Source organism: Nelusetta ayraudi, unplaced genomic scaffold (assembly GCF_046127955.1).
Source record: "Nelusetta ayraudi isolate G7.1 ecotype Tasmania unplaced genomic scaffold, CSIRO-AGI_Nayr_v1 ptg000070l, whole genome shotgun sequence".
Taxonomy (NCBI): Eukaryota; Metazoa; Chordata; class Actinopteri; order Tetraodontiformes; family Monacanthidae; genus Nelusetta; species Nelusetta ayraudi.
In genome coordinates this window covers 1126453-1151941 of record NW_027466120.1, presented here as the reverse complement: position 1 = coordinate 1151941, position 25489 = coordinate 1126453, and the positions used below count along the sequence as shown (strand labels likewise).

General features: G+C 47.4%; 1 protein-coding gene across 3 annotated transcripts in view; it reads left to right on the top strand.

Annotated features, from left to right (window-relative positions):
• The window catches only part of kazna (kazrin, periplakin interacting protein a), a 141641-nt gene that overhangs the window by 115012 nt on the left and 1140 nt on the right, over nt 1-25489 (top strand). For all 3 annotated transcript variants that reach the window (XM_076042385.1, XM_076042386.1, XM_076042387.1), the window contains 13 exons: nt 2727-2918; nt 10810-10946; nt 11216-11386; nt 12031-12114; nt 13282-13471; nt 15165-15301; nt 15605-15728; nt 21563-21765; nt 21853-21971; nt 23136-23367; nt 23749-23850; nt 24375-24541; nt 25180-25315. In XM_076042385.1, the coding sequence (XP_075898500.1) occupies nt 2727-2918; nt 10810-10946; nt 11216-11386; nt 12031-12114; nt 13282-13471; nt 15165-15301; nt 15605-15728; nt 21563-21765; nt 21853-21971; nt 23136-23367; nt 23749-23850; nt 24375-24541; nt 25180-25315 (1994 nt within the window). The remainder of the gene's footprint in view (nt 1-2726; nt 2919-10809; nt 10947-11215; nt 11387-12030; nt 12115-13281; nt 13472-15164; nt 15302-15604; nt 15729-21562; nt 21766-21852; nt 21972-23135; nt 23368-23748; nt 23851-24374; nt 24542-25179; nt 25316-25489) is intronic.

Below are 25489 nucleotides of genomic sequence, written 5' to 3'. Positions count from 1 at the left end.
AATGAAGCCGTTCGTTTACGTCATGGATGAGCTTTAAAAAAAAACAAACAAACGCATGTAAATCACAGAAATAGTTCATGTAGGACCTCATATCTGACACGGAGGCATCACATGTATAACTTACAACCAGAGAAGGTGATTTAATCATGTTGAAATGAATTAAATGAGTTATTCATTGTTTATGAGGCTGTTGGGTGAAGTTACAGGTTTTTTTCATTCATCCACCTGGTCAAAAATGGATGAGACAGGAAGTCTCAGAACCAGGTTAGCCTTCATCATCTCTGGCGAACGACTCTCCACTGCGGTCCGACTTCACTGAACTGTGACGACACACTTTTAGTTTCTATTGCAGCCAGTCAGACGTCGTCAGGTGACTGCAGTCACTGATATCGCAGAGTGGAATTGCAAGTGCTCAGCGTCCAAGGCCAACCAAGCTGGAATCCCCCCGCCCCCCACCCCACCCCTTTTTTTTTTTATATTCTCCTTCATTGCTGCTTCAGCTGTTTTGTTTTTTTTGTCTTGAGGTACTTTCAGTCCACTTTGTCGCGTTGCTCTTTACTTAATGTACTACAGCTGCGGTTGCTGTTTCTACGCCCGAGGCGTGCAAAAATAATGGAATAAAGGAACGGTTTGAGAATTTCCCAGAGTTTGACCGCGATGCTGCTATCTTTACTGCTTTGCTCATCAGAAACATGTTTGGCCGCCATAAAGATTTAATTGCTTCTGATCACAAAGTGCGAAACTGTATTCTACAAACACCCCCCCCCCCCTCCCCCCCTCATCAGTGAGAGGTCCTTCATTGTCCCGACCAACGCCAGTGGAGCAAACGCACACAAGCCCTCAAATTTAGCCCCATGTTTAGAGCCAACCTGTAAAATCCTATGCGTCATTGGACCTTCCGCAGGTTTGGAATGAGACAAAAATCAAGTGGCCACTAGGTGGTAACAGAGAGCACAGCTTTGGGGTTGGAGTTCTCACACACACACACACACACACACACACACACACACACACACACACACATATAAATATTCAATTATTTTTATTTTTTTCCACTTGTCTTCTCTAGCATCAAGCCGGTGTAATGCATGAATTCATTTCACTGGGTCATGGGTATACGGTCTGAAAAGAGAATTATTCCAAGTTCACAAGCTGCGTAAATACACTCAGATAAGTGACATAATTGGAACGGCTGCGTGTGAACCTTGAGACGACGCTTCAAAGAGAAGCGTCACGCACTGAGGGAACGTTAATGCGGAGCAAACAGCCGCGCCACCTGATCCAAGGAAGCCACTAATTGAAAAGAAACCTCCTCGGTCTGCACTCGTTGAAAAAAACAACGATGATGATATGATTGGATTGCTATTATTCCATTGTAGTCAGTCAGTCAGTGTGCAGTGGTTAGTCAGTAAGATGGAGACGGCTGTGAACGGATTGTTTCTACAGCGGTGTTCCTGGTTAAACTCCTGATTTGTTTGTTTGCATTATCATTTTTATTTCATTTCTCCCTGGTTCTTGTTTGTGCTGGTATTTGTGCTTGTGCAGAAACATTTTGAAACGCATAATTTAAAGTAATAATTTAAAGTATAATTTAATTTTAAACGAACTGTTGGGGTAAATCACTGTTTTAGAATTAAGAAATGTTGCTTTTCTTTCTTTCTTTCTTTCTTTCTTTCTTTCTTTCTTTCTTTCTGCCTGTTGAGTCTTTGTTCCATACTGAAAACTATTAATTTTACTTTTTCCAATTTAGTCTTTAATTTGTTTCCTCCCCTGACAGAAGTTTGTCACGTTCACTCTGCTGTTTGCGGCGCCCTCGTTCCTCGCTGATTTTATTCTTAGTCTTTTTTTAGAAGGTAATATTGGAGCAGGGTTATGAGGGCATAAAGTGTGATTTATGCACAGCACTTGACAGTGGAGTCGTGCGGGAGGAGGCTCGGCACTCCCTCCCCCTCCAGCCTCACCCCTCTCCCGCCCTGGGGGACACATGAAATTGAACAGAACGTCTGCACTCATCCTTATACAAATTACTCTTCTTATGTACTGCACCTCGGTGAGCTCATTCAATCCAGGAGGAAAAACAAAAATTCTGACTTTAGGCCCGAGACCTTTTGACTCCTGCCACCAATTTTTTTGTGTGTGGAAAAAGTCGCTGGAGGGGCTTTGAAGGTAATTTGAAATATTTTCGAGATCAGTCTGAGTCAGGCTTCAGGAGAAGACTCACAACCACTCCAGCTGACAATAATGAAGTTGTGGTGGAGAAGCCGAGCAAAGTCTTTGGACCTCTGACTGACTTGTCTTAAATGTCGGGATCACGAGGGCCACCGGGGGGCCCCTGGTGTCATGAAAATGCTTGGCATTCACACCAGTTCCCCTCAGAATGAATCTTCATGGGCTCCTGAGGGGCAACTACGAGTCCTAAGACCCTGAAATTACTTCTCGGTTCTGGGCCACCACAGGGTGAATGGGGGCACCTGGCAATCAACCCACTTTGTCTGAAAATCTGGGGTTTCAGGCCTCTGTAAGCCATGCGGGGCCCCATGGGCAGGTGCTAACAACGCACTGGTGTTTGGAAGAAACGGAGCGAGAGCCAAGAAATCACACAGCCTTCAGGAACACGCACGAAAATAGTTGTTTTTATGGTTTAAATGAAACTGACAACATTGCGAGCAAGCTAAGGCTCAACTCTTTTTTCTCTCTCTCTCTCTCCTTTTGTCGATGTCTTGCAGTCCTGCTGCGTGAAGAGGTGGCCCAGCTCCAGGAGGAGGTGCACCTGCTGCGGCAGATGAAGGACATGTTGAGCAAGGACCTGGAGGAGAGCCAGGGGAGCTGCTCGGCCGACGTGCTCTCCGCCACGGAGCTCCGCGTGCAGCTGGCCCAGAAGGAGCAGGAGCTGGACCGAGCCAAAGAGGCTCTGCAAGGTGGGTTGGTCCTGGGCTCCAGGACGCACGCTCACTAAAAGGTCTTTTTGCAGAATTTGTTTTTTTCAGCTTCACGCAGCACTTTGGCCCGCTAACCATTGAGTAGTATCTTGGAAAACCTGACAGTGAGGCTAACCCTAACCTGGCTGCACCAGTTGAATCACCCTGTCATAACGTTGCTCTGAGTTCTGTTTGGGGACATCAGGAAATTAGCTGCTTTTAAGACTTGGTCCACTTGGAGTGGAGCTGAGCGAGAAGAGAATACCGCTGCTTAACGTTAGCGCTTGTATTGTTTGGTTTTGTCCATGCCCTGTTTATGGGGATTATAAAGAGCAGGCGTTAAGGTTAAAGTCCGCAAGGGTCCCACAACAAGAGAACTATTTGCAATCTGCAGTACACGCAGAGAGATTTGAGTATTTTTACAGTAGCCAGTGTTGGAGAGCAGGAGCTGCTTCTCAGGCAGCAGCAGCAGCAGCAGCAGCAGCAGCAGCAGCAGCAGCAGCAGCAGCAGGGCTTTTGCTCTTTTGCTCACCAGATTGATAGCATTTGGTGAATTCTGGCTGCTTCCCCAGCAATATTTACTATAGCGTCCAAGAGGAGAGCGAAAACACATCTGTCATCTCATTTTGTCTAATTTTCTTGTTTGTCTTGCTTTTCCAGCCGCTTGCACTAAATCTGTTTTTGTGTGTGCGTGTGCGTGTGTGCGTGTGTGTGTGTGTGTGTGTGTGTGTGTGTGTGCGTGCCAGCGCCCGGCCCATTCGCACACTTGGCCAGGCTACTGACAGCACTTTTGGTAATTGCAGCATGTGGGTTTAAATTGATGGGGGTTGTGGTGGAGAAGCTGAGTGCCGAGTGGACACATGTTTATTTTAATATGTCGAGGCGTCTCGTGGAGGAGAGAAAGTGGGATATTCCGACGGCGATGCGCGCCATGTGCTGCTTTGGAATTGAAGGAATGCTGTTACATTCAGGAAAGATGCAGTTAATTCCGCGTATGGTTGCCCTGTGGGTGGCTCCACGTTGGTGTCTGTCACATGACATCTACAGTACTTGTAGTATTTGGCTGACCTCTCCCCGAAAGGTGCATCCTGTTATTTCGTTCCTGTGGGTTTTATCTCCTCTCCGTCACATAAAGACAGTGTTGTGCCAAGTGATCCTCCAAGTTATCACACTGTTGACTCGCGTTGTAAACACCAAGCAGCTTCAGCTCAACTCGTCTCGGGGTCTGGTAGGATGTGATTTGTGGCCCAGCTTAAAGTCTTAGCGAGTGTTATTTTTTAATATTTCCCCACATTCTTGACCTAGCAGCTCCTCATCCATCCATCCAGCCACCGTCTATCACCACTTCTCCTGCACGCACGGTGCTGGATCCTCTCCCATGCTTTATTGGGGGGAGTCGCAGTGGGTTAAATCCTGGACAAGTTGCCAGTGCGTCACATGGTCAGCATCCGTTTCCCAGTCCGCCGCTCACTCATGTTACCACCAGATGAGCTAATATGTTGCCCTGCCAGGCGCTCAGCGGAGGCCGTGTGTTTTCCTCCAGCAACGTCAGCGACGTTTTGCAGAATCCGGGGGGGCGGGTGGGGGAGAAGAAATCACCATTGTGCCGTTTTCTTCTTTCTCCTTGTTTCCTTGCTTTCCTTTGTGTTTCTCCGTTTCCATTTATTTATCTTCCTGTAGCATCGTTTCGCCCGAGCGGCTCGGGGCTGCCAGCCAAAATGTTTTGCCGCTCCAGGTAATACCTGCTTTCACTGCGAGTGTGAAACACTCAGCTTTTCTTCCCCGATGCCTATGAATACAGAAGGAGGAAACGCTGAGAGCTGCTCTTCGCTCTCTTCTTCGCTGTCTTTCAATTCCGCTCAGCCCTCGTTTTCCTCGCTAGCTGTCTTCCTCCACCTCCGCGCTCTCCGCCCTTTGTTTGGTGCCAGATGCCCACATTTTTCAATGCTCCGGCCCCCCGAACCCGCTCCCACTGCCAGCGGCACATCAGCCACTGAGAGCTGTAATTGTAATTGGCAGCTTCTTGCTGCAGTCCCTCTTCCCGCTAACTTAGAAGTCAGGAGTGTGCTGGCGTGGAATGGAAGAGATAATTAACGTGTATGTTTTCAGTTAGATAAGGTCACCTAAACAGAATAAATGTTGCCAATAATAAGCATTTAATTTGTTTTTGGTTTTTTTTGTTTTTTTGTTTTTTTAAAAGGTCCGTCCACCATGTTATTTGTAGCGGTCCTGAACGTGGATCTGCTCAGGGCTCATGATTTTCTGTCGTAGCTTGTGCAAGAAGGTTGTGAGATCCAGCGATATGAACGACAGGTTTTTCACTGCCGTTTCTGACCATCAGATGTTACTAAGTCTTTCTCACTGGGCCTTCAAAACAAATGCAGATTTAAAGGTTGTTTAAAGGTGTCCGGCTCTTTTTGGGGGGTTCGGCTCATCAAAGTTTCTTTTAACGAGTCCTGAAAGCATAGCCGTCCTCCTTTAGCTGTTTTAATTGGCCCCTTCCCACGACGGCTAATTGCGATCAGTGAGGGACGCCCCCTCGATCCGCAGCCCAAAATGAAAGCGGCAGACAGCCGAGCATCATCAAAGCGCGGTGCGCCCGCACTGCTAGGTGTCATTTCACGCTACGCTGTGTTCAGAATGCAGCTTCGCTCCAGAGTCTGAGGTCTCTTCATTTAGAAAGCGTTCAAATCACACACACACACACACACACACACACACACACACACACACACACACACACACCCACACGCATGCACACACACAAACACACACTCTCTCTCTCTCTCTCTCTCTCTCTCTCACCCTCTCTCTCTCCCTCTCTCTCTCTCCGTCGGGGCAGCCAGGCGACCTAACCCGAAGGTAATGAGGGAACTCTAATAATTTTCATTGATGTCTTCAAATTAAGATCACATTAAATGTGATTACAGGAACGATTGATGAAATTATGCTTTTTTTTTTTTTTTTTTTGTCAGTGCGCTTATTTTTAATCTGAGTCCTTACTTTGAATCCTGATGCCGTGATTCTCATTTGCTGCAGATACGTTTGTTCTCTCTGACTTCCAATGTAATGGAACGTAAGAGGAACGTCTCTGTCCATATGAATTATTCATTTCTGGCTTCTTGAACTTCACTTCCACTAAAAAAAAAAATAACACTTAACATTTGACAAACAGCCCATTAAATGAAGTAAGCCGGCGCTCACAGACCGACCACAGATGTCAGTAGCATGAATATCACACCGATGCCACATGCATGGCTGCTGAGTACAAGCACAAGCAGACAGACAAACGTTTTTTGGTGGAGTATTTAACCGTTACGGTGTTTCGTCCATATGGCGACGGCGTTTTGGCTCCCCCGAAACGGTATTTTTTGAAAACGGGTCCCAGAGTGGGAAAATCTGACAACGCCGTCTCGTCGTTGTCACATCGTTGCCGTCTGGACGGTGAAAACGGCTTTTCCTTGTAAAACGATGACGTCATCGCACCGTCGCGCTGTCATGTGACGGGAAAAAAACAAGGCATGCAATGCGTTAGCAGCGGCACAAACAAGCGGGGCCGAGTTGTCTTTGTATCGCAGCAAGATGTGTTGGCAGTATCACTACAAAACCTCACAAAACCTCAGGCTCACATTGTCTTTCCCGCCACTCGCCGTTTTTGCTTTCTGTGTGTTTAGTGTGCGTAGCGGAAAAGTCTTTGCTCCGGTGTCAGCGTCTGTTAACAGCGCCACCTTTCGGTGTGGCATACGCATTACATCGTTTTCACCCGCCGTTCCGTTTCCATCTGCCAGCGTGTGGACGCGGCTTTTTTTTTCGACCCCGGGAAAGAAAAAAAAAACGGGCAACGTTCCGGTGTGAACAGGGCCTCGGTGAGGTGTTGATGCAGGCGGAGCCAAAGACCAGCGAGGTGCAGTGACGGGTCGAGTGTGTCTGCCTCGCTAACCTCCTGAGCTGTTGGTTCTGCCTCCTTCACACACACACACACACAGACAGACACACACACACAGACACACACACACAGACAGACACACACACACGGACACACGCACACAAAAGCCCCTGCAAAACTAACTGCGCCCCTTGATCCCCTATTAGCGGCCCGGTGTTTGATGCATTTTTAATGGTCAGTTCATTTTGCGCGCGGACCAAATCAAAAGGTCGGAGGCTTGTCGTCGAGGACGGCGGCAGAACCGGAATCAATGTTTAATTACGGCGCGGGGATGTTGCGCCGGGACACGGCCTTTTCCACTGGGCTCCTCCTCCTGCGCAGCTCCCACTTTCTTCATTATTCAGCCGGCAGATTTGAAATCCCAGATGGCCAAACGCTGGACCGCCTCCAAAGAGCCCGAGTCTCTTTTGTTCCGTCCCCAAATAATTATGTTAAGAGCCGACTAACAGCCCCGTCCCTGCTCTTTAGCGCCTGAGTCATGCGGAGTTGTGTCGGTGCCGAGTGATTTCATTCATTACTGGGAACATCTCTCTCTCTCTCCCTCTCTCCCTCTCTCACTCTGTCTCTGTCTCTGTCTCTCTGTCTCTGTCTCTCTGTCTCTCTCTCTCTCCCCCCCCCTCTCTCTCTCTCTCTCTCTGTCTCTCTCTCTCTCTGTCTCTCTCTCCCTCTCTCCCTCTCTGTCTCTCTGTCTCTCTCTCTCTCTCCCTCTCACTCTGTCTCTCTCTCTCTCTCCCTCTCTCTCTCTCCCTCTCTGTCTCTGTCTCTGTCTCTCTCTCTCTCTCTCTCTCTCTCTCTCTCTCCCCCTCTCTCTGTCTGTCTCTCTCTCACTGTATATATAAGCAGGCTTCTGATTCCAGGACATTGGCTCCTGGGCTCTGTCATCATGTTTTGTGTTGTTTTGTTGAAATGGTCTGCAGCGGTGCTGTGATTGAGGGTTGTTAAAGCAGGGAGAAGCAACGGGGGGGGTATAGAAAAAAAAATTGTGGAAAAAAAAAACCCCAAAAGGACGTGAGCAGAAGTTTTCGTCCATTTCTTTGTGCTTGAGGATCAATCAGGAGCCACTTTTTTCTTTCTAGCTGCACAAGTTAGCTCACAAAGGGAGCGCAGCGACAATTCCTGTCAATCCACCGGAGAGAGTGTGTGTGTGTGTGTGTGTGTGTGTGTGTGTGTGTGTGTGTGTGTGTGTGTGTGTGTGTGTGTGTGTGTGTGTGTGTGTGTGTGTTCGCGCTGACCCACTTTTGGTCTGAAAGGAAGTTTTGTTGCTTGGCCTTGTTAGGCAGCACTCGTCACTCAGGTACCTTCCATGCTCGTCAATTTTTAATCGCTGCATTTTAATTCTGGGCCTCTAGGGGGCAGGAGTTATCAATATCACCATGTGACTTTTTTTTTAGTTTTAATAGGAAAGAAAAGTTTCTGTTTGAATTGAACTCTAAACACAAAATGTTTTTTGATCCAATCCAATGTTTATGTATGAGTTTAGCAAAAAAAACTGTTTTGTTAACATAAAACTCTCATTTTGTGAGAGTTTTGTTAAGGCCCACTTATCTACTCAGTATGCAGGAAATATAAAACAGAGACAATCTTGGCAGGAGAGATGAATGGATGAGAAATGAACAGCTGCATCAAACCTGCAGCAGGAGATAAACTCAGTGTTCTTGAAAAGCAGCTAGCGAGCTAGCTAGCTGACTCTGGGTAAAATGCTGGGTTTTTGTCATCACTTACTTTAGTGGGAGCTTTCGAAGAGGCCCTTATCCAGTTCAGCCACTGGAGCAGGAGATGTTCAAAGGCAGTATCAGTCCTAGCAGAGCTGTTCTGTTGTTCTGTGAGACAGAAAACCAACTGTATAGATATGAGTTAAGTGTTCTAGAAAGAAATTCACACTGGCAGCTGTTTTAAAGGCTGCAGTCACGTGGTGCTGAATGTCCTCACCGTCACCTGAGCTTGTTTCATTTTTTTCTTTTTCTTACATAGACAAACCCTGATGCATATTTTTGACATGAAGGAAACTGCATCCGCCTCAACTGCAGGAGGGAAAGGACACAGCAGCGGGATCATAATTCAGCGCAGTAGTCGGCCGGATAGCAAGCCTATTAACCCCAAGTCTCTCCTGTTTATATCCTGTTCGTATCTCCTTTAGCTGGAAACAGCAGCTCTGGCCGCCGTCCCCAGGTGACCCCCCCTGTTTCACCTGCTAATGACTTCCTCCTCTCCTCGCCATGTGGCCGTTCCTCCAGCTGTCTGTGGAGGAAGAGCTGCTGCTGCTGCTGCTGCTGCTGCTGCTGCTGCTGCAGCCTCAGGACCAACCACGGCCTGCCTTGTTGCCTCTGAAAGGCTTCATTCCCGAGCGTGAATGGAGCCTTTTTAAGGCGGCCACAGCCACAGCGAGAGCTTTTATCCTGTTTTTTTTTTTTTTCTTTCTTTTTGTGCGTCTGACAGCAGGAAGGCCGACGCCGCCAAGCGCACACAGGCGCAGGAAGTGAGGCCGCGGAGGCGAGCCGGGCTCGTCTCAATGTTGCCTTTGATTGCGCCTCGTGAGGCAGGTGCGCCTCCGCCGGGCCGCTGAAGGGACTCGCTTCACGTCCTCCTCGTCTGCCGCGGCTTCTTTGGCGTCCGCGGCGCCGCCTCACCCTCCCAACCCCCGTCCACCGCGCCACACCCCCCCAAGTGTTCGCTCCACGACTCGAGCGGAAAGGCAATCACTCAAGAGTGACAGTGGCTGGAAAAAAAGAATAAAAGAAACGATAAGGGACAGGCAAAGGGGGCTAATCTGTCCTTATGAAATTGCACTTCCATTCCACTTGCCCCTCCCCCCCCCCCCATCTCTCCTGACGCAACTCCGGAATGCCAAGCAATTAACCGGCCTGTGATATAAGTTAATTAATGACACACTGCAGGCTCGCAGAGAGGGAGGGAGTCGGAGCGGGAGGGAGGAAGGGGAGGGAGGAGGAGTTGGGGGGGGGTAGCGAGGAAATGAAAAGGTGAAAACACGATACGGGGCTTCACAGAGAGAAAAGAGCGGCAACAGCCGTCAGAGCTGCTGCGCCGGGTGAGGACGGAGGTGTCGGAGAGGCCGCGCGGAAACAGCTTGGTTTTTTATCAAATGTAAATAAAGCCGATATTGTTCAGCGTGGAAGTGGATCTGGAGGGAAGCAGGTCAGCAGACCAGCAGTGTGCAGGGGGATGAGGAGACGCGGGCGGGCGCAGGCAGGCGAGAAAATTAGAGCCTGTGTGAATAACGACACGTTCTCCGTCACTGTGTGTAGGTGAGGGGAGGTGGTGGGATTGACGGGAAGACTGGTGAGCCAGGTGACAGTAGAGACGGCACACGTGTTCAGAACTGCTGTATCATCACCGCGTTCGTATCTGGGTTGTTTTGGTCCCCGTGTTTCGGTGGAGCAGCTTCACACCATTCATCAAGCCTGGAAACCGCACATTTAGCCCTCTGTTTGCTGTCTCCGACTCAAACTGGGGAGGGGGGGTCACCTGGCCTGGTGTGTGTGTGTGTGGGGGGGGGGGTGTTGTCACTAGCCACGGAGAGATTTTGGTGCCCTCTGTGGTGTCACAAAGCATTGATTTGTGACACGTGAACTAATGGATTAAAAGGTGAATTCTTCCCATTCACTAGAAGTTCATGGACGGACATATTAGCACAGTGTAATGTAGAAAACATAAGACGCAACCTCGAATAACTTAATAATAATAATAATAATAATAATAATGAATAAAATTTTTTAAAAAAAGATACCTTTACTGTAAAAATACTGCTACAATCGGAGCGTCGGGAACGATTTTACTATCAACCTCAATTTGTTTTTTGTTTTTCATACTGACTTACAATTTCTTTCCTCTTTCCCTCTCACTCTCGCCTCTTCTCTCTCTCTCTCTCTCTCTCTCCCTCTCTCTCCCTCTCTCTCTCTCTCTCTCTCTCTCTCTCTTTCTCACCAGCCATGAAGTCGGACCGCAAGCGTCTGAAGGCGGAGAAGGCCGACCTGGTCAACCAGATGCAGCAGCTTTATGCCACACTGGAGAGCCGCGAGGAGCAGCTCCGCGACTTCATACGCAACTACGAGCAGCACAGAAAAGTATGGCACACATGCACGCATGCACACACACACACACACACATGCAAACTCATCCATGTAGGCGGCCACAGTAGATTTGGTAAAAATGACTCCACGATAGATATGTTGTTTCAGGCAAAGCATTGATTTTGATTTATGAATGATGATTAACATTCGCTTGGTATGTTCCCCCAGTTAGTTTGGCCCGTTGAGTTCATGCTCGCCCTCGCAGTTCCGGCCGTGTTTTTCCATGCGTGGGCCGAATCATCAGGGTGCGTGTTGTCTCCCAGGAGAGCGAGGACGCAGTCAAGGCGCTGGCCAAGGAGAAGGACCTGCTGGAGAGGGAGAAGTGGGACCTGAGGCGGCAAACCAAGGAGGCCACAGAGCACACGGGCATGCTGCGCTCGCAGCTCGACCTCAAGGAGAACCGCATCAAGGAGCTGGAGGCGGAGCTGGCCATGGTGAGCTCCCCCGGGGGCGGGCACCACTGCACACAGACAGGCTGTGGCATTTTAGCTGTAAAACAGAGGGGGAAAAAATATGTAATAACACGTAGATAAATATCAAATTGAAAAATTGTCTACTTCGAATGATACTCATACAGAGAGCAAGCTGAGCTCTGCAGTCATGATATTTCACTGCCATTTTCATAACAGTTTGGCAAACATTAGAAAACAATATAATGGTTTAACATATGTAATACAGATGTTTTCATAAATGGAAGTAGATCAAACAATGGAAAATGAGTTTGTTTTGCCCAGGTCTTGTCTAAACGATACCTTAAGGTGGACTTTGTGAACTTAACCACAGTCAGCCACCAGGGGGCGGTCAAGATGTTTTGACTCCACTGTTGTTGGCAGCTATGGCCTGGTCCCTTATTCAAAATTGTCATTCTGTTGTGATCGTTGTGGAAAGAAGAGCACAGAGGTACTTCTGTTTTCTGTATGCCACCTGTCCGTCCGTCTCTCCGTCTCTCTCTCTCTCTGTCTGTCTGTCTGTCTGTCTGTCGGTTACTTTACGTGTGCGTGACAACAAACCAATCCAAGCCCGTGCAGTCTATGAACGCACACTATGGCCCCTCCCCTCATGTCTCCAACCCTCCCAGATGAGTAACTGTGTCAATCAGAGAATGGAGTTCCGGGTGTTTGAGCGCTTTGGCGACAGGGACCACACCTCTAGGTTCTTGGCGGTAAGACTGCCCCACCCCCCCTTCTCAGCTTTCAAATTTTGGACCTTTCTTGCCCCTCCCACCTCTTCCTATAGAGAAAAAAAAAACACCTCTCCTACCTGTGATTGTAATTGTGGTTTTTGGTCAAGCACGTTCTGGACTAACCCCTCGGCAGACCCTCCCATCGACCCCTGTGATCCTAACACCAGTGACCCCTGTGGCTCCGCCACCTCGCCCTGATTTGATTGATCTGAATGCATCAGAGGTCTAATTGTGCAAAGACTTGCTCGGGGGGAATAACACATCAGCGGCGTGGGCAAACTAACGATCGCTCCGACGGTCTTGTGGCGCTCCGGCGTGCATGTCGGCGCTGATGATTGATCACCGTTCTAACGCCACGAGGTTGCGGGACCGACCGCATTGCGGAGCTGATTGTATGTCGGTGTTGATTTGATTGCAGCCTGCCCGCCGTTGCCTCGGCATGACAATAAAAAATAAGTGTAATTTAGCATGTCAGCACTATTCACAGTCCATAAGAGAGAGAGAGACTTTTGACAAAGGCAAAGCACAGCGTCTTAGTTAGTCATGACACGACTCTACAGAGAAAACTATTGAGCTTTTTCAAAAAGTTTTTTTATTTCATTGTATGTGTATACACACATGTATATATATACATATACATATATATATATATATATATATGTATATGTATATACATATATATATATATATATATGTATATATACACATATATGTACATATATACACATATATGTAATAATAATAATAATAATAATAATAATAATGATAATAAGTATTTTTATTATTATTATTATTATTATTATTATTATTATTATTATTATTATTATCCATCTATTCACCTTTTATACCCGCTTTCTCCTGCACTCAGGGGTTGCAGGGATTATTACTATTATCATTATTATTAGTAGTAGTAGCAATAGTATTTAATAATGACATTTTAGATTTGCAGCTTTCAGAACTTGACAAGAAGAAAACATTTTTTTTTTAATCTTTTCTTTCACATCAGCAGGGACGAGATACTGGACACAAAAGAAAACACACTTAAATAAATTAACCAAACTTTAGCTTTGGGAAAAAAAAAATCCCCTGCCTGTTCTTCTGCTGTTTCCTCCGACTGACCCCGACCTGCTTGTCCACCTCCTGAAGGCCAAGCAGTCGCTGGCCACGCTGACCAAGGACGTGCCCAAGCGCCACTCGCTGGCCATGCCGGCCGAGACGGTGGTCAACGGCAACAACCAGGAGTGGGTGATGCAGGCCGACCTGCCGCTGACCGCCGCCATCCGCCAGAGCCAGCAGACGCTCTACGTCCACCCGGGGCATCCCGCCGACAGGCAAGGTGAGGCCGACTCGACTCGACCAGACCGGACCAGACCGGACCCGACCGGACCCGACTCCGCCCACCACCATCACCACAGCTTGGTTTCTACAGGCTGCATGCTCATGCGCACACATGCTTCAAGCACATCCACTCCCGCCTCTCTCTCCATCTGCTCAGCGCCGCTGCAGCGTCCCGCCACTTTTGGGACGCGACGGTTGTGGCTTTTCACGCAGCTCTGCGTGAGGATCCCCTGGGGAAGGCTGCATTTCCACATGAGACATGAAACACAAGCATTTTACCTGTGGTTTTTCTTTCCCGCTTCGCAGGGCGTCTGGCGTCTTTGAGTTTTGGCTTCTTTATTTTTTTTTGTTGTACCATTTTGCTTGTCCCAGACTGTGCAATATTCAGCTCACTTCACCGCCTGTTGTAAACAGAAACATTCGGCCTCCTGAGTGAACCACGACTCACCCCACAGGCACATATTTGCAGCTGAAGTACGCCAAAAAAAAAACAAAAAAAAACTCTGAAATGCCCCAAAATAACAGCTGTGAGTTGATAAATTATGAAAGGAATTTCTGAAAACAATTAATATGCAGATTATGTTTGCAGAGCCTAATAGTTTTAACTCTGCTGCGAATGGAAAAGTCTGTCAAGATCAGTTTGTGTCACTGCAGACATTTAAATAGTACATAGCTGCACTGTTGATTGTTTTTCATATCGTAGCCATTTTCTAATCAGCTTTGCAGGATTAATCATCCAAACAAAATCCATAGATCTCCAGAATAGAGATCAATGGACTATAATCAAAGATTATTTACGGGATCCCCTAAAAACGTTTAAACTAGTAAAGGGTTTTAGCTTTATTACCGTCTCATTCAGAAGGAGATTGAAACAAGACGGCCATCAGGCAGGTTGTCACTGACAAGGCAGATATATCACTGCCCTTTATGACATCACAAAGTGCTGGCTCTCAGAGCTGCTCGTTTCAGCACACAATGTCTGACAAGGTGAGCAAGACAAATAAGTGAAAGAATGGACCCTAAAACTTTTGTCAGGAAGTTGGAGAACACAGATTCCTTTTAAGTTCTTGCCAAACACATGTAACTTTATTTAAAACTGCCTGTGTGCCCTCCGGGTTACAGTTACACAATCCCTCCGTAGACACACACACACCCATGGCTTCCAGCTTGTGTCTTCAATTTTAAACCGCAGTTAAATTCCGAAAACTTCCTCGAATATCAAACACATCTGTACTCGAATGAAAGTTTCACACCAAAAGCGCCCCTCCCCCGCCCCCTTCCAAAAGTCATTAGTGGCCAACCTGTTTTCAAAGAGCAGCTTCAGAGGCTCCGCTGACTAATTGGGGACAATTTGAGGGAAGAAAACCAACAAAAGCAAGAGAAAGAACCTGTGAGCGGCCTGCAAACCTCGAAATGGCTTTTACTGGACGTGATACTGTCGCACACACGCACACACACACACACACACACACACACACACGCAGCTCCAAACCTCAGTGAAGCTGTTTGCACTGTTGCTTAGCAACTGCAGATGAATCAAAGTGTCCCCTTCACTCTGCGGAGCTCCGGCCCTCCCCCGAACCCCGCAAATAAAAACTAAACAAAATGGGGGAAGGAAAACAAACAAAGAAAACGACGACAACAAACGACAACAACGCGCCTTCTCTCTTGTCCCTGTCGTCCCGCTGCAGTGGCTGCAGTGCGGGTGAGCCCCGGCCACTCGCGCCAGCCCTCCGTCATCTCCGACGCCTCTGCGCTGGAGGGGGAGCGCTCGTCCACGCCCAGCGACATCAACTCACCTCGTCACCGGACCCACTCCCTCTGCAACGTAAGACCCCCACCCCCACCCCCTCCACCACCCCCACCCCAGTTCTGTGGTCACTGCCGGCTGCACGGCGCCGCCACCATCGTTCTAGCTGCATCCATGTCCCGCCCCCCCCCCCACCACCACCAGGCCCGCAGCCGTGAACGTCCAAAAGGAAGTGTGTGCATGAGCCCGTCGACGTGTCACGTCACCCTCTGTTGTGTGTGCATGCTTGTGTGTCGCGTTGATCTCTGCAGCCCGCCACTGACTCTGCCCCCTACCCTCCCCCCTTTTTCTGCCCCCCTCCCCTTCCTCTCCTCCCCTCAGTCCCTAGAAGATCTGGAGGAGGCGAAGCGTAAGAAGAAGAAAGAGAAGATCGGGCTGGGCTCGCTGTCGCGCGTCTTCGCCCGGGGGAAGCAGCGCAAGTCTCTCGACCCCGGTTTGTTTGATGGTACTTCAACGCCCGATTTTTACATTGAGGAAGACGCAGACTGGTAAAAAAAAAAAAAAAAGAAAGAAAGAAAGAAAAGGAAAGGAAAAAAGAGAGCGAAAGAGAGGGGAAAAAAGCAGAAAAAAAGAAAAGAAAAAGCACATCGTGTCCGAGTGAGCCGCCAGGAGAGTCGCAACTTTACCATCAGTGGAAACGCAGCGTCTGTGTGTGTGTGTGTGTGTGTGTGTGTGCTTGTGTGCGCGTACAGGTGTGTACAGCTCTATGTTGGTATAGCATGTGTGGCCGCGCGGCTCCGCGTGCATGCACATTTTGCACGTGTGCAAGCGTGTGCAGGTGTCAGACGCCAGAACCTCACCGTGGAGAGCCGGCCTGTCCGGCAGCCTGTCTGTCTGCAGGCCTGCAGGCCCTGTAAATACAGCGGACAGCGGGACGCGGCCACCGCTGCGAGAGAAAGAAAAAAAAAAAAAGAAGCAAATTGCGACAAATGACAACAAACAAAAAAAAAACTCGGACCTCTGGCCACGTTTTGACTTTTTGTTTTCACCCAACTGGAAACTTGAAGGACTGCTGAACTTGTAAATAACAACGGTTGATGTTGCACTTTGTGCGTGTAAATGTTCCCCTTTTGTCCTGAATGCCTTCTGTTCTTTTTGACATGTACCTCCTCCTCCTCCTCCTCCTCTTCCTCTTCCTCCTTCTAACTTAAACTCTTCCCTGTTTATTGTCCTGCCTGGTCTCTCATCCCTCCCTCCCCTCCCCTCCCCTCCCCTCACCGCGCCATGACGAGAACAGTTTCCTGTAGGCAACATGCAGACTCCCCCCCACCCCCCCCCAAATCCACCTCCCTAATTCGGTTACACAACACATCCCCCTCAGCCCACCAAGAGAAGCGTGCACTCCTTGATCCTCGCTCCAAACTAGACTTCAAAGCGGGCCGCCGAGCGAAGGAGTCGACTCTTCCTCTTTTGCGCGGCGGCGGCGGCGGCGGCGGCGGCGCTTCGTTCCACCTGCGACATGGAGCCCAACAGGAAATGTGCCATGTTGTGTTTTCTATCTGCGAAGATAGAAGCTACGTGCCCCCGAGGCTCGTGTGTGACATGCATGCACCTAGTCCCCAGCCCCCCCTCCCCACCGCCCCTCCCCCCCGCATGCACGTTGAATTAAACCCGGCTAAACTTAAATGGCTTTTTTTTTTTTTTCCTATATTTTTGTTTTTTGTCCACAATATGTCGTCAGAAACGTTGGGGAAAGAAAAAAAAAACTGGACAAAAAAAAGAGAGAAAGAGCTCAGTTGCCGATTTCTTGACGTTCATTCATGATCGCTTCCGTTCCGGTGAGCAACAGCATTTTTAGAAATAGCCCACTGAGCTCTTGCATTTCCAGACATGCGGCTCCATATGAATAAATGCACACATTTTAAATAGTTTAAGAGTGAGCTGTCGCAACAAGAAAATAACACAAAGGAACGGAGCGCGGTGCTATTTTCCGCCCTGCACGAGCTTGTTGTTGTTCCCAGACGGAGAACAGGGCTGCTGGCAGTGGAGCTGTTTCGGTAGACGGGTTATATAATGAAATAATTTCCTTCAGTAAAACAAGTCACACTTTTGGAAACAGCTTTACAAACGCAGTGGCTGTGAGTCACTTTGCGCTGAGAATCAGAGCTTCATTTAAGTCAAATGAGCTGCTGTGACAAAGAGTGCCGTCTTGGTAGGCTTGAAAATCAGATTGAAGCTGCGTAGTCAAACACAGGCAAATGCCCATTTTCTCTCCGTCACCTCATGAACCCACAAAAAAAGAGAGAGAAAAAAAAAAATCTGACACAATTTGGAACGTCGTCCGGGGGGGGAAGCAATTAACTTTGTGCCAAAAGGTTAATGGCATTTCTTCCAGCTAAAGAATGAGTACGGATGTAGGATTATTTTCATCCTTTCATTGGATTGAGCCGGAGTCTGCACTGCCACCCCCAGGAAATCTTTTCTCTGTCCCGATATGATATTAAACTAACCCTGGGTATTTGTCAGTCTCATTTTGAACACTGTAGAGTCACAGATTACACTGGGAGCTGCATTTACTGTCACAAGGAACGTGTGAGGGGAATATTTAACCCTTGGCTCCACCTGCGCTCTGGGTTTTGCATATATAGGAGACAAATCATAAAGTTCAGTTAAAGATAATTCCTCATGTATTGAAGTGTATGGACAGCAGCTCAGCCATTTATTTCATTAAACTCTGACTGAAATGTATGGAAATATAGGATTTTATTTAATTTCTATTTTATTCTATTGTTGGCCAAACGCTATAACCCCCCCCACCCTGCGACGAGGAGGGGGGGAAACATATCAAATCAAAAACTGAAAAAAAAAAGAAAAAAAAAAACATGTATGAGTTTTATGTTTTGGGCCACGGTCTCTGTTTTTATTTTTCGCAGATATTTTACTTTTTGTAAATGTGAGAACAGAACAGAAATAAAAATAAATATTCTAAGAGTTTTATGTCAGGGGGGAGATAGACCTCAGCCGAGGACTTCTGAGTGTGAGGTCCCGACTGGTGTCGAAGTGGACTGCTGCAAACTCTAAAGGCATGGCAACAGAAATTACACTCGAAAACAACTAAATGAAATAAGGAAAAGATTATTTTAAAATAAAAATTTTAAAAAAACAACAACAGCAGCTTTGAATTTCCATGTGGCTGTCCTCTCTTTCCCTGTTTAAATGTCTGTGTGTCTCTGTGTTTTGTTGTGGTTTGGCTCTAATCCTGAATGGTCCCTTAATGCTGTTGGCGGGGGGAGCGGGGTGGGGGGGGACTCATTTTTAACATGCACACTCACCTCCCTCAGTCAGCCCTGCAAGCCCATCTGTGAGAGGACTGCATCCCCCAAATCCACCGAGTGGCCTCCTTTCCTCTCTGCCCCTCACTTTTCAAAGCCCCTCAGTGAGGAGCACTTCCGTCCTCTTCGTCCTGCCAAATAATCCAAAGCCGCTGAGGCGAGGGGAAAGGAAGCCGAGGAACTCATATGTGTCAGCACACAGTGTGACCCCCCCTGCAACCCCTTACCCTGCTCTACCCCCACCCGACCTCTAACCTCTGACCCCTGCTCGTCTGACCTCCGCCGGACTCTGGACGCAGCCGAGTGACCCAGTAAGTAAATCAATCGGAGTGAAATCCAGAAGCGATCGTTCCAATTGGTTTGACAGACGAGCGCCGCTGGGCCGCACGCTGCGTTTGCAAATGCGTTCCAAGCCTCCAACGTCCCAAAGTGAGCACTTCTTCAAGTTCAGTCTGACCCGAACCGTCCAACACAGAATGCTGTTCAGAGCAGTTCATGGGTGCATAAGCACTTTTTTTTTTTTTTGTAGTTTTTGAGGATTAATTATTAGTTCCTACTATTTTTTTTTCGCATGAATTATGCATTTAACTGAATAGTTTTAGGAAAAGCTCTCAGTTCTCTTGCTGACGAGCAATTTTGTCGATGTAACATTCAGTTTTTGCCTGCAGCGTTTCTGTTTTCTTCATACCACATATTACATATCTACATATTGAAAATAAATAAGTACATCCAGCAACACTGTAGATTTTCCACCTAAATATTACTTGATACTGTTTCTGAACCACAATATTGATTCATTGACTTGTGACGGCGTGAGCGGCACCCCTACCTCTGACGCAGCGCCCCCCGCTGACCTGTATTAGGACTCAGACCTTCAACGGCTTTGGTTGCCTGCCCAGCACCGAGTGGCCATAGTGCCCCTGTCTGGCTGGAACAGCCACAGGTTATACGGCTCTTTACCAGCACAGCCGTGGTTCCGTGTCAGTGACAGAGGTGTTGTCCACCTGTTCCAAGTCAGCCAATCGAAAAACTACATTGTGTTGCTTAAAACATTACACCTGCAGTGTTCCATGAACTCCCACACGTCTTTCACATGAGGGAGGCCAGTACACCCACCAGAAGGAAGTGGTCCTGCATGGACCTGTTTTTTACCACCCTCGAGTCCCCAACGAGGGTGACATCACTCTCACCTACTGGCTCAATTTTCCCCATAAAGTCCAGTTAAAAAAAATATCAGTTTGTAAGTACAGTTACTGAAATAAATAAATAAATAAATGTTTTGCCAATATATGTCACAAAACTTGACAGACCAGACGATCAGAATCAGGAGGGAAAAAATCACGTCACGAACACAGTATTTTAGCAAAGAGATAAATGAAAGAGGGTCATTAGGGAGCTACTCTTTGGTCAAGAAAGCATGCAAGTGTTGTTTTTGCACTGGAGCGGTTCCTGTCAGGAACTTCCTGTCGTACTTAAAGACACTAGACAAAGTTGTTAAAATAATACTAATAATAATCATTGAACTTTGTATATTGTTAATCCAACAAGACGTTAACGTGTTTTGTTCAGCCTGCTCTTGGCCTCACATCAACTGCACCAAACCGTTCGCAGTGATGTGACGACATGGCCTGTGGACGCCCCTCTGATCCACTTGGCCTTGACTTGGGTTTTAAAAAGGCCCGAGAGGGTCAGAGAGTCTGCCTGAGGGCACGTAGAGTGCAGGCTCACACAGTCGGGCCTTCAACTGCACATCACATCATCACTTCTGCACTTTTCAACATTTCTGTTCTTTGAAATTGTTTTGGTTTAACGTGAACTGTTCTTTGAGGAGTGTGCACAGAAGCACTCACACAGTTTGTGATGATCTGCTGAACTTGAGTTGATAACTTGCTTGCAAGCTTGAGATCCTGCTCACATTGCCTTACCAAGAATGAGCCTTCAATGCTTTTTTTTGCACAGTGGCTCAATAAAACCTTGCAGGAAAAGTAGAAAACTTTTTGTCTCTGCTGTGCCCAGAGGGCGAAAAAGAACTACGGAGGAGTGTAAGACAAGGATTTTGAGGTTGTTTCTGTGACAAAATGGTTCAGAACGAGAAAATTCTTCATGCTTGCATCCTCATTTTTCCATTAAATAACAAGTGCACTATTATTATTTACATAATTGCTATTTTGAGAACCAGAGAGAATAATTGGCAGCTGCATAACTGAGCTCCACGGTTAATGTGAGCAAACAGGACCTCTGGTCAGGGCTCTATGAATACCGTGGCAGCAGGTATCTCTCGGGTGGACAGGCTTGTTCCTTACATTGGGAGCAATAAGAAGGCATAAAACTCCTGAGATGATGCAAGGTCTCCACCCGCTGGTGGATGGAGAAAGATTCAAAGAGCGGAGTGCGTCACTGCCCCTTCTCTTGGCCTCATTCCACGATGGACATTAAAACCTTAGGAACAAGCCAAATGGAAATTATTTTTCTGACTTGGCTAACAGTAAAGGTATAGTGAAGCTGTGGTATATTAAATCAGGGGTACTTAAAGTAGAGACAGTAGTAATCAAGTGGAAGCCTGCCATGGAGAGAAATGCATTCCGGTAAATCAACATCTAGCAAGTTAGTTATTATCGAGAGTAGAACAATCATGTGTTTGCTGGCAAATCTTCACTGCGGCCTGTAAATGTGAATGGTTGTCATGTGACTGTGGATCGGAGAGGAAGCCCTTTCATTGTTTCCCTCTTAATTTAGACCGATGAGTCACATTAATTCACTAGTTAACACTGCTGCCTGTGTCGCTGACTCCCTCAGTGCGCCACATTATTTTATTAAAGCTCTAACTTTGTTTGCAGCGTCAGTGCCAGGCGCTCAATGAGTTGTCTCGCCGCCATGAAACGCTTAGGGAGGCTCCCAGAACATCGATGAAATGACTCACCGTCGAGTTAGATCCTCCCTCTGGAATCTCTCCGTGCCCAGCTGCCTCCGGTCACGCCCTCACACCCACGTCTTCTCCCCCGCTCAGACTCAGACAGCCTCTCCAGCCCGACCCGCCTCAGCCTGTCGGACGGCTCCGAGGACCATCTGGACCGCCTCCAGCAGGTGGAGCTGGCCAGGATGAGCCCCATGTCCCAGTGGAGGGCGGGCACGGTGCAGGCCTGGCTGGAGGTCATCATGGCCATGCCCATGTACATCCGCAGCTGCTCAGAGAACGTCAAGAGCGGAAAGGTTAGGGTGGGATGCTGCAGGGAGGTGGGGGTGGAGGATGGGCTGCGTCTCGGCTCTGGTTGTTGCAGTTTGTTGCTGTTTTTGCAGGTTTTGCTGGGGTTGACGGACGAAGACCTGGAGCTGGGTTTGGGCGTCAGCAGCATGATGCACCGCCGCAAACTCCGCCTGGCCATCGAGGACTACCGAGAGGCTGAGAGTAGCGGAGGGTGAGAATGAATGAATGAATCGGTTGCATGCACACTGTGGTGACGTTTTGCCCCATATGAAGCACATTAGTTTATACACTCGGTGATTCATCCATCAGGAACACCTTCCTTGGCCTTTGTGGCAGAGGTTCACATTGAGAGATTTTGTTCCATGTTGACACGATAGCATCTCTCAGTTGCTGCTCAAGGGTTCCATCTCGTCCCAAAGATTAGAATTGGATCATCTGACTGTGGAGGCCAATTGAGTTCAGTGAACTAGGTGTCATGTTCAAGAGACCCGTTTGAGATGGTTTGAAAGGCACTGTGTGACATCTCTAGATGTTGCTGCAGAATCTTCTTGTCCAGTTTTGACAAACCGCTGCTAACTGCAGTGTAAAATTCTTATTCTAAACAGACAGGTGTGGCGACTAGCAGAGTCTATGCTCCGCTGCTGGAGACCTTCTGTTAATATTTGTCATCTGCATATCTTGGTTGGAAGCCATACATTGAGGTGTGCCATGAGATTGGATGAGACTTTTAGATTGCATTAGTATGCAGTTGAACAGGTGCAGCAGACTGTCCGTGGCACATGTGTGAGGTTTAGTCTTGGGCTCAGCTGTGGTCTCGCCTTAAGTAGAGATTAAGTGGAAGTCACGTTGGAGCACCTGGACGGGCAGGTACACTGGTGTCTCACAGAGATGAAGTGTAGTTAATGGGCCAACCGCTGTACGCCGCTCTCCGTGGTCATGATGCAAGAGTGCCATCTGTTGGGGATATGTAGCAACAACATTTTGAAAACGTCACGTCACGGCTGCAGTTGAATCCTTTAAGGCATCCTTATGTAAGCAACTGTTATCATGTTTTAGTCTTTTAATAGCTTTGTTGTGATGGTAAAAAAAAGGATTGAAATATTAGAGATGAACAACGGCTAGAGAAAAAGGGTTCAATTTGCCGATAAGATAAAAAATAATTTTCTGTAGACTTGTGAAGCATATATATATATTTGCAATATGCTTTTTGCTTAACACTAGATTCTGATACATTTTGCAACAATACATTTACAACATTTAGGATATAAAAAAAAAAATACACAAATCAACTGAATTTGTCTGGGTGGGAACACAATCTTTTTAATAAGTTAATGCAATGAGTTTCTTTTGAAGTCCTGCCATGTCTTGCCTGCAGGTTGTCCAAGGCTGCAGACATGGACCACCACTGGGTGGCCAAGGCCTGGTTAAGCGATGTTGGCTTGCCTCAGTACTCGCAGGCTTTTCACAATCACCTGGTGGATGGCCGCATGCTGAACTCACTGACTCGTCACGACCTGGAGCGTCACCTCAACATCAGCAAGAAGTTCCACCAGGTCAGCCTGCTGCTGGGCATCGAGCTGTTGCACTCGCTCAACTTCGACAAGGAGGTCAGTGACACTTCACACCTTGCCCACTCGAAGATATTGCTGATTGTCTAGAGTGTGTGTGTGTGTGTGTGCGTCTATGTGCTTGAGAGGGTCACACTACTATTCTGACGACCTTTCAGTCTTTTCATTGGCTTTCTACAACACAAAAAAAAAATGTTTTTACTTGTGATATATATACATATATATATGTGTATATATATATATATATATATATATATATATATATATATATATATATATATATATTTTTATTTATTTTTTTTTAATGAATTATCCACTACCTTTGTATCCATACATATGCATGGATGATACTGCAGTTTTACTTTGATATTTTCATCCCTCACACATGTATAAGATTGGGTCAAACTGGTTTGTTTTCAGGCACTGCAGGCTCGCCGGGTTCAGTGTGAGCACCAGAACGTGGATCCACTGGTGTGGACGTCTCATCGGGTCATCAAATGGGTCAAAGATATCGACTTGAAGGTGGGAACATAGAGACGGAAATGCTTCATAAGCCCAGAGATGCTAATATGTTGCATTGTGAAAATGCAATCAAATTGCATTATGGGTGACTAAATCTCTTGTGTTCTTGTGTTTACCCTGCTCATCATCTCGAGCTTCTGTGACAGAAAGCCTTTGTTACTGTGCTTCTAAGCAGCTGCCGCTTGATTACAAAGCCTTTTTCAGACTGAGGCTTCCTCATTGCAGTGTAAATATCCTGCAGTCAACATTGTCTCCCATCCTGGTATGGTGACACACATTTTCATTATGAGCCACGGCCACATTCAGCAGCCCGAGATAGGGCTGTCAAGACTGACACCCAGTTAATATCCTCAGGGAGTGTGAATTTATGCTGACACGGATTAATCAATGTCGCCTTTGTCTTGCTGTGAACTGTTGTGTGGGAGATCTGTGGGAGCTTTCTTCACTGAGCTAAACTCACCAAAAATACACTTTTGGAAAGAAAAGGACTCACTCGGTCTGTCCTTTCCTGATCCACCATCCAGGAGTTTGCCGAGAACCTCCTCAGCAGCGGAGTTCACGGCGCCGTCATGGTCCTCGACCCGTCTTTTAACTGTGACGCTATGGCCACAGCGCTCGGGATCCCCAACAGCAAGCACATGGTCCGCCGACACCTCATTGAGGAGATGAAAACGCTGATTGAGTCAGACAGGTGAGAAGAGGCCGCTCACAAGAAAATGCCACAGCGGTTCTGCTCATGTGGGTCTGGCCAGGTACGGTTGTAGTCCCACTTGGCTGTGTCACTGGACTGTTATGATTGTAGCTGCTCTGCTTATTAGGCTTGGCTTGCATTAGACCTTTCTCTCACCACATATTGCGTCACAGACCGAGACAGTCCACAAGCAAAGCTAGCTAACCACTACATCCTTTATGCGTTGCTTCGTTCATGTCGTGCATTTATGCTGGTTCACGTCTGAGTCAAGTCCCAGGTCTGTTAACTATGAAGCACACTCAGAGTGCCAGGCGGCCCAGTTTGGGTGCAGCAGAAGTTTACATGCAGAACTAATTGGAGTCCGAGCTGCACTATCTGCGTGCGCTGGTCCAACTTTGAGAAATCTGATTCAGCATTGATTTATCTGTCCTAAAGTGTGTCATAAGCGTTCAGTTTTAGGCTGAATGACGCAGGAGCTCTATTTTTATGTTTTGTTATGTTCATGTTTACATATTGACTGTGGCTGGGGCAGCGTGATGAGAAATCCCTTGTTTTAAGAGGGGCATCATGGACGCTCTTTTCAATTCTATTCTAGTTTCGTGTACTTGAATTCTAGCATCTTCCCATGCTCCCTGCAGGGAGGAGGCCAAGCAGGACTGCGAGCGTATCAGGACACCACCAACCCCACTCCGGCAAAACTCCCTGGTTCGATCGGCCAACTCGACTGGCCGACACGTTGATGACGAGGGCTCGTTGAGAAGGAGGGCAGTCAAGGTGGGCAAGGAAAAAGTAATCATACTGCAGAATCTTTAGAGCTGCTTCCCAAAACATGTCAGATGCTCCAAAGTGGTTCAGATTCCCACAAACTATGTGTACGCTAAGGTAAAAACAGAATAATACGTTATAAATGACTATTGTTATCATAAATTAATTGGATTTATTTCTTTC